Source organism: Dendronephthya gigantea, unplaced genomic scaffold (assembly GCF_004324835.1).
Source record: "Dendronephthya gigantea isolate DGI-Jeju-01 unplaced genomic scaffold, DenGig_1.0 000242F, whole genome shotgun sequence".
Taxonomy (NCBI): Eukaryota; Metazoa; Cnidaria; class Anthozoa; order Malacalcyonacea; family Nephtheidae; genus Dendronephthya; species Dendronephthya gigantea.
The window spans coordinates 153285-161830 of NW_021163252.1; the positions used below are offsets into that span (position 1 = coordinate 153285).

Below are 8546 nucleotides of genomic sequence, written 5' to 3' on the forward strand. Positions count from 1 at the left end.
GCAAGGCGTAAAACGAAAAGCTTTTAATTTTTTATGCGAAGACCGCAGGAAAACTGAGCCCTCTTTACCGGGAGAACGTCTAAGATATTCATTGTTGTGTTGTTTCGTGACCTTCTTTTTGATAAACATCAAAATTATTGATCATAATATTGTTTACATTTCAGTCAAATTTTTACAATTTTCCAGCTCCGCTTCAGACTATAAATATCTTCCTTCCCAGCTAAGAAACGAACGTTCTCTGTAATGTACATAGTTCTTGTAGTTCCATTAGGAGCCGGACTAGAACGATAATTGAGGTGATTTTTATTCCTATATTCAGTTCTACCCGACGGATTTCTATTCTAAGCTATTGCACTTACAAAAGAAATCAGTCGGGCAGAATTGAAGATATGAAAATTCAACCCCCCCCCACCCCCCCCCCCGAATTATCGTTCAAGTGCACGACGCCACTGAGTTCCGTCATCTTTCTTTTTCATCAGCATCAAACTTCGGGAACAAAATACAGCTAATATATTCACTAACAATGGACCTTTTGTATAATAGACCAACTTTTGATTTAGGCAACAAAAAGGAAATTTCCGAAAAGTTCATACTAAATTTAGTAAAATTACCAAGTTGGGCTGATATTGTAAAGTTCGGAAAGTATAGCCGTGTGAAGTTTACTACGGCCGGAAGTGTGTAACTAATATTTAGTTAAACGCTTCCGGCCGTAGTAAAAAAGTATACAAAATTGGCTACTTTGCATGGCCATATTTTCCGTACCCCTTGACATTTTGCAACCAAACGTGGCAATTATACTAATTTCGGTATGCTCTTTTTAGCTGTGGTGATTTGTTCCCTTCTTGTTGCCTAGATCATATGTTGGTCCATTATGCAAAAGGTCCATTTCTACCATCATTTTCATAACCAGCACAATTACCATCAGCACCATCGTAGAAACCACCACCATCACCACCATCATAGATTAGAATTATCACCACCAACATGACTGTAACTACCATAATAAACATCTTAAACAACACCATCATACGACTGGCATTGGTCACAGTTTTTTAGGACTTGTTTCTTGCAGATGTATTCAAGATATCATCTTTGCTTTGTTTAACAAACTGTAACCCCAGTTAGGCAGGCAAGGGAGTGCTATCACTTGCCCAAGGTGAACTCCCAGACAAACGAAGGGAAGGAGGTGTCTTACTTCTCCATTCTAGACCAGCTCCAAGCAAAGTCTAGCCGCAGCCCAGAAACAATGTTCTTGATGATAGTTTTTCATGTTATTGTTCACTAAATCCATTATAAAATATCCTATAACTGAAAAATCAACTCCAATAATCTGTCGTTCATAACAAAGTCTTAATCAACTAAGTCTTCTCCTATTGGTTTTCGTCCTCGTGTGAACGAGTTCATTTCAGTTATTTTTAAGAACGAAGATATTCGCTTTTAATTGGTATAAACAACTTGCGGGGCAACGCAACATGTAAGAAAATATACAGTTTTGTGTAGATTTTCCTCAAAGCAGTCTAAACCTTTTTTCGCAAGCCGACTTTATTCCGGTTAAAGAGAAGATTCACTACTCGCTCAATATCGTTTCTGAAACTCGCTCAAAATCATAATATTCTCGAATGTTTGCAATTGTTTACTTATCGCTCAAAATCGTCCAACGAAGCTACTGCACTTCGCTTAATATCGTCCAACTAAGGATTTGGTGGAATAGACAGTCGAAGAAACACCATATCACCTTTGTTGTCAGGAAAAGCCAGCACGTCCTCTTTTGGGGAAAGTTGAATTGTTTGGCTTGGACTTAAAGTCTCCATGTATCGTTGATAGGAAGTGCTGAGAATCGCGCCAGAGTCCATGTCATGAAATGCTATCAGGTAATCAGATAAAGTTAACACAATTCTACTCTTGTGAATACAAAATGACCGGCTCAAATGAGGAATGGGCTGAAATGCAGGAGTTATATTTTGAGAATCACCAGTGTCCAGATCAATTATCTGACTCTCATTAGAACTCAAATGCATAACTATTGCGACTTTGGAATCATTACTGAAAATTACGACATAAGAAAATCTGGTAGACCTTCCAGCGTCACGGTGATAAAAGACTTCATATGAATTTGGTTTCTCAGTATTCCTTTTCCAAATATAACATTTATTCTTATTACAACCAGAAATAAAGGCACCACCAGGCGGGATTTCCACTTCCATCTCAGGCTCAATTCCAGGTAAATTGATCATTACAAGACCGTCAACATCTCTGACATCAAGAACTTTCACGGGTTCATTCCTTTCGAGACCCAAGCTGACAAATCCTTCAGAAAAACCAACCCCAGAAACTGGGCGGTCACACTTCGAAACCAAACGACAAAGCGCCATGTGCTGACCGTGAGTAGATAGGATCCTTAATTTCTCATCTACCGGGTATCGCGTGGAAAAGAGAAACCCGTTAAATTCCCCAATCACAAAAAAGAAATCTTCCGACCACCAGCATAAAAACCTTGACCGGCAATTACTACTTTTGAAACGTTGTTCGACTTGGCTGGTATAGACATTCCATACGTTGATATATCCATCTGAGTTGCAGGATGCAAGTCGAGAGCCGTCAGGAGAAAACGAACTCGAATAAACTTCCGTTGGCTGTGACAGACAGGATTGCTCTTGTTTAGGAGCTAATGTCTTAAAGAGAATTAGTTTTTCATCATCTGAATAGAGCCACACATTATAAGTTGGTATTTTGATTGCACGGAAAGAAAAGTCAGGATCATTAACAAGATAGTTCCAAGCGACAATCGCAGTCAAAGGAATACTTTCTGTGTCACTCGCATAACAAAATTCTTCCGAAAAAAAATTACACTCCACACCTTTGCAGATCCACCGACGCGAAATTATACAATCTATTCCATCATCATCACCAGTTAACCTTATTTCTAAGTGTTTAGAATTTGGTTCCTTAAATCCTCGCTGAAAACATCGTTCGCATTTCCTACTATTTAACAGAACCCGTTTCTCCCTTTCCCCGTGAGATAATTTTCGCTTATCACTTCTTTGCAATGTGATGGCGTTCCAAACACAAAACGAATAACCCGGATAATAGGATTCTGAATTTGCAATAATAAATAACCCTGTGACGCTAAAAGAACACCAACCAACAGGAAATCCAGCACAAAGCGACGACAGCAGCGTTTGTTTAGCAACGTCCCATAGTTTAATGGTGTCTAAACCGTGACTAGTCACCAGTCTTTTGCCGTTAGGGGAAAATGCACAGTACAGGAACACCTCTTCATTTCCAGGGAAAAATGGAACTTCCTTTCTTCCAGCAATGTTAAATGCCGTTTCCAGTTCACCAAATAATATGAGCGAATCGTCTGGAGAAAATGTGAGGCATGAAATGATTTCCCATTTTGTTGAATAACTCATAATTTCAACTAAAGTTGGTAGGGAAAACACGTAGATATCATTTTCCGCTGCAACTGCTACAGTTTTCTCATCGTTAGATAAAGCAACAGCAGTAATAAAATCATATCCATCGCATTTCCAGAATGGTCGCGGCAAAACCGAAACATCGTAAGAATTCGACTCGACAAAACGTGAAAGGTTTGATAGTAGCGTCTCCGCGACTTTCTTCTCATCATCACTGAAATAACCTTCTGGAGAATGTGTAAGAACCGCTTGTAAATACCATTGTGAAAATATTGTCTTTTTAATTGAATGGTAGTCAATGTTATCGTTCAAATCGTCAAATTCAATGACATGGTACGAAATGCGGGCGCGTAAATCTTCGTTTTTAATCCAGGAACATTGCAGTAATGTGCGCCAGAAATTTACCAAATCGTTAGGATCGTTTATAGCTAACATATAAGCGACGATAATAGCATCAACTGACCAAAACACACCTTCCTCCATTTTACACTTTTCAAGATGTTTTAAACCATGTTTTAAACCATGATTTAGAGCGTATTTTACGTCATCAGTAAAATTCACCTCAAGTCCTGAGCGAACACCTTTATCTTTAATTTCTTTAAAAACCTTTTCGCATAAAAGCCAAAGCGATCTATGTCCATCATCGACCTTTACAGTATACTGGTGATCTTTGTAGCCCTTTGCTAGAAGCCAATCAATAACGGATTTATGAAAAACGGTTAACATGTCATCTGAAACGTACAACAAGCACGATACGGTTTCATTAATTTTGTTGATGATGTCTTTCGTTTCGCGACAATCTGGAGCTAAACCAAAAGCCTGAGCTACGAAAGTGAGGGGAAGAGGTCCTTCGGAAGCAGCCAGCATTGCCAAAATATTCAACACATCGAACTTTTCGTGTTTTATGGCGTTAAGCTCGTCTTCAAGGCGTTTAAAATATCCTTGGTAAATAGAATTCAGTCCTTCAGGGAGAAACTCCATAACTTCATTATTTGTTATATTTTCAAGATCATAGCGAGCTCTTAGCCCAGATTGAAATTGATATGCGTAGAGAAATGAGCCCTGGCATTTGGCAACAAAAATGGAAAGTAAACTATTAGTTCCATATCCGGAAATGTCAAGAAGATATGAATTATCCTTTAAGAAACCGCTTATACCACTCCAACCCACTCGCCTTTCGACTAAAGTTGGAAAACATTTTTCAAAATAAAGTCCAAGATCTAAGTTATTGTTGTCATCAACATTGGAAATGTCTGTCTTTTGATCGTCTCTTAGTCTTAGATCAGCAACGGAAATCTCTGGCCTGCTCGTCACCAAGATTTTGATGTACTCGGGAAGATAAGGAAAATATTCAGCAATCAAATGCGTAATTTCATTCTTATTATCTGCAGCACTTTCATCCAAGCCATCGATCACGATTAAACGCGGCTCTTTTATTTGCAATTCATCTAGGGGATTTTGCAAATATATTCGCAGGCCATCTTTTAGATTTTGAACTTTATAAGGTCGCTTTAACTGATCAAGAAGCCTCTCTTTAAAACCAGGGACATTCTCACACATCTGACTTGCGAGAGACTGTAGCATCACCATAGGATCTCTTAGGTTTGAATCACTGAAATCACAAAAGTGACAAGCAGCCAGTTTTCCATTCTTCTCAAAATCTTTACAGATTTTGGCGGCAAAAACGCTTTTACCAAATCCTGGTCCAGCTGTTATTAACTTTACTCTCGAATCGCTGTCGCACATTTGAAACCACTCGTTAACTTTCTCTAACAACCACTCTCTTGTACCAGGAACGAAAAAATTCACTTTTCTTCGAATTTTACCGATAAAATTATGCTTAGCAAGTTTTCGCAATAAATCTTCATCACTTTCCATGCGGGATTTTTTTTGAGAATTGCTGTCCCCGGGTATTGATAGCGTACGCATTTGATTTACTGCATCGCGCATTTGATTTACTGCATCGCGCGTTTCATTTACTGCACCGTGCGTCTCATTTACTCTATCGCGCGTCTCTTCAGTGAGTTGTGTTATATTATTTACACCCGCTTCAATTGCTTTAAGCAATTTAATACACTCATCTTCGTGTAGTTTCCAATCTTTAAGCTTTTGCACATACACTTCTTCTTCAGGCCCAAGAGGACATTTTTCTAAATCGTCGGCATCACTCTGAGAAACGCCCAATTCTACTATCGCCTGGGAGATTTTCTTCCATAAAGACTCAAATGTTGAATTGTCAACTCGAGTGGATGTTACATGTGCAATAACTTCATTTCTGTAACACTTAATTCTTGTGATATTCGCCTGCGTTGATCTATCAGTATCTGGAGGCATTACACTCCATCCTGTTGATGGAAAACCACAAATATTCCGGAATAGAACTGTAAGCAATGTGACATCAAAGGTTTTGGAATCTGGCGGGTTGCCAGACGGAGGAAACAGTAAATCCCACTGGGAATTATTAATAACTCGAGGTTTTAACTTTTGAAGAGATGTTTTGTTTGCAGCGATTACTCCGGGTAGACTAACAGGTGGATGGATGGTATCAAATGTATTTCTCAAAGCCTCAGTTCCTTTGTTAACTAAAAGTCTACTTAGTCTTGTAAAATTTGCTTTTTCTTGCAGTTCGTCAGAAGCCATGACATTAGACACGGTTAATTACTGTAACAAAATGGTTGTATTTTTATATAGGCTACACCGAGAAGTCCCAAGGATCTTGTTAAACGAAGGGATTTCTTGGGAAAAAAATTTTGTGAAGAGACATATGTTTCAGGAGTAACGTTTCTGACTTGCTACCACCTATATGACAAACTCACATGAACTTTTTTAGAATTTCCATAAACATTCCGTTTGTCTTATTTGTGTGTGTAAATGAGATTTTTCTTGACATTATCAATTTTGAAAGCATGTTCTCATTTATAGACATGGTATGAGCTAAATGTATTTTGATGTCAAATAATTTATGAAAATATCTCGTGTATTTAAGAACTATTGCTACTCGACTTTTTCATTTCCGATTGTAAACTGTCGTTCTTTAGTCTTTTATAAATTCCATTTAGTTCGAGCGATAAAAGCTGTTTCAGCAAACTCTCGATCATTTATTTTTACAAATAACACTCCATAAAACATTTCTCTTCTCAGACTGTTGGCTGTGCCTCCTAAGTATGTAACCACCAGTTAAGCTGGATTATTATATTTTCGTAAGTCTATACAGTGCTATTAGGCGCTAAGGAATCGAGTTTATTAAAATAAAACTGTATTGATCGATCCTTAGTCTCAGAACAACTAATCTGCCTTATTTGCTGTTTAGTGTTTGATTATTGTCAGGTTTTAGTCCCTGAGCCTCGCAATCGTGTTATGAATTATTTCTATATTGGTTACCAGTTCATTTAACATGACGTCACAGCTTTGTACTGTGCCACTCAATAGAATACAATGGACACTCATACTGTTCATATTCGAAGGTAACCAACACTGACACAAACGTACCTTCTCAAATCTTCAAAGCGATGATTCCACTACATGGTCAAAATTCTCAGGACGGATAACGGACAGATGGTATGAAAGGTGGATTTAAAACCTAGAAAGAACAAATTCTGATTTTAACTTTAACCCACCCAATCAGCGGCTAGAATGTCATGTGAGTGTCACGTGGGATGCGTATTTATAATGGTAATTGCACTGAGTGGAGTGCTCATGCGTCATTACAAAAATCGCACGACCACGAAGCGGGAGACCATATTTATATTTCAGATCGTATACAAACCCCCAATTTTGTTTGATAGAATAAATATTATTATTACTGTTTACTAAAGCAAATCACTTCGCAGCCCTAAAGCTGAAATACACATGATTTTCGCCAAAAAATAAAAAGTAGGTATCATTATTAAGAATGTATCTATAATCTATAGCAAACATTTTAATAACTAGTTTAACTGTGGTTATATAAAAACTAACTATACATTAAGTTCGTCATAGAATAAAAACATTAAAATTTAGCAAATTTTGATCATTCTTAATTCTAAGATTTGATATAATATAAGTTTTCTTAAATCAGTTGCCGTTGCATCTTGGAATCATGAAACAGTTTTGATTTTAAGGTTGTAAGTTTGTGGATATTTCGCAGATAAATTATATAACGTGGAAAACCCACTCATCTCATTATTTCTCATTCTCCCAAACTCCCACGCGTGTTTCTATAACTGCATACATCACAGAAACATCACAGAACTTTACTCCCCTATTTATAACCAACATCATCTGTTTCAGCCTCGTATCGTGGCCATTTAAGGAGACAAAACTAAATGAATACCGACATTTTTCCATCAATTAGCGACATTTTATAATAAGATTCATAACTTCTTATCAACCGAGCGCGAGGTCTTTACCGAGAAATATCGGACCAAGGTCTTTTTGAACAGACCGAGCTTGAAGAGCGAAGTTTGTACAAAAATATCGAGGTCCGATAATTCTCGGTAAATGCCGAGGAAGCGAGGTTAAAGGGTATTAAAAATAAATTTTTTTATGCTTGCAATCAGGTAAATTTGACCTCCTGATTACGAATATGGTATTATTTTTTACCAAAACTGTTTAGTTCTCGAGTTATTTTATGGTAAACATTCAGTCCATCCGCCATCTTGGACCGATTTTCAAAAAAATTATCTTTTGGTAACTTGACACTTGTGACGTCAGGTGCAGGGTAGATCAAAACAACATATATATTTTATACGCGCATATAGCCATTTCGAACTTCTAGTGAAGTATTTAGCACTTTTCGATTTCAAAAATGGAAAGTATCCACGATAACCAAGTAGAAGAGGTATTACCCTATCAATTTGAACCCGAACCGGGCTTGAATGCAAACAATAGCAGCGAGGATAGCGACTCAGATGAGAGTCAATAATCAGACGAGGAAGTCGACCATGCGTTTGAGGTTGAAAATGCCTGGCGTCTTCACAGTCTCAGTTGGTGTAAATGTGGGCATTGCACGTTAAAATCAAACGCCATAGAATCGTTTTGTTGCCATGAAAAAGCATTGGAGTACGAGGAGTATGATGCGCTCTTAACAGAGGCTGAAGCGCAAGGGGAAAAATGCTCGACAACGCATAGCGACTTCAAAGCAAACATGCT

At 37.8% G+C, this 8546-nt stretch overlaps 1 protein-coding gene across 1 annotated transcript; it reads right to left on the bottom strand.

Annotated features, from left to right (window-relative positions):
• Positions 1-869: 869 nt before the first annotated feature.
• LOC114540593 lies at positions 870-5294 on the bottom strand. Its single transcript, XM_028560717.1, has 3 exons — positions 3143-5294; positions 1736-2332; positions 870-994 (listed from the first exon to the last, which is right to left on the bottom strand). Exons 1-3 carry the CDS (start codon positions 5292-5294, stop codon positions 870-872), a joined length of 2874 nt encoding a protein of 957 aa, XP_028416518.1.
• Positions 5295-8546: the final 3252 nt, after the last annotated feature.

Bases quoted from the DNA above. Each gene is read 5' to 3' on its own strand.
- LOC114540593 (XM_028560717.1), bottom strand. From the start codon at position 5,294: ATGGAAAGTGATGAAGATTTATTGCGAAAACTTGCTAAGCATAATTTT. The intron at 2,333-3,142 runs GTTGGTGTTCTT...GTGACCGCCCAG, and splicing joins TTGTGCTGGATTTCCTGTTG to TTTCTGGGGTTGGTTTTTCT. The intron at 995-1,735 runs GTGATATGGTGT...TTATTATGGTAG, and splicing joins GGCTTTTCCTGACAACAAAG to TTACAGTCATGTTGGTGGTG.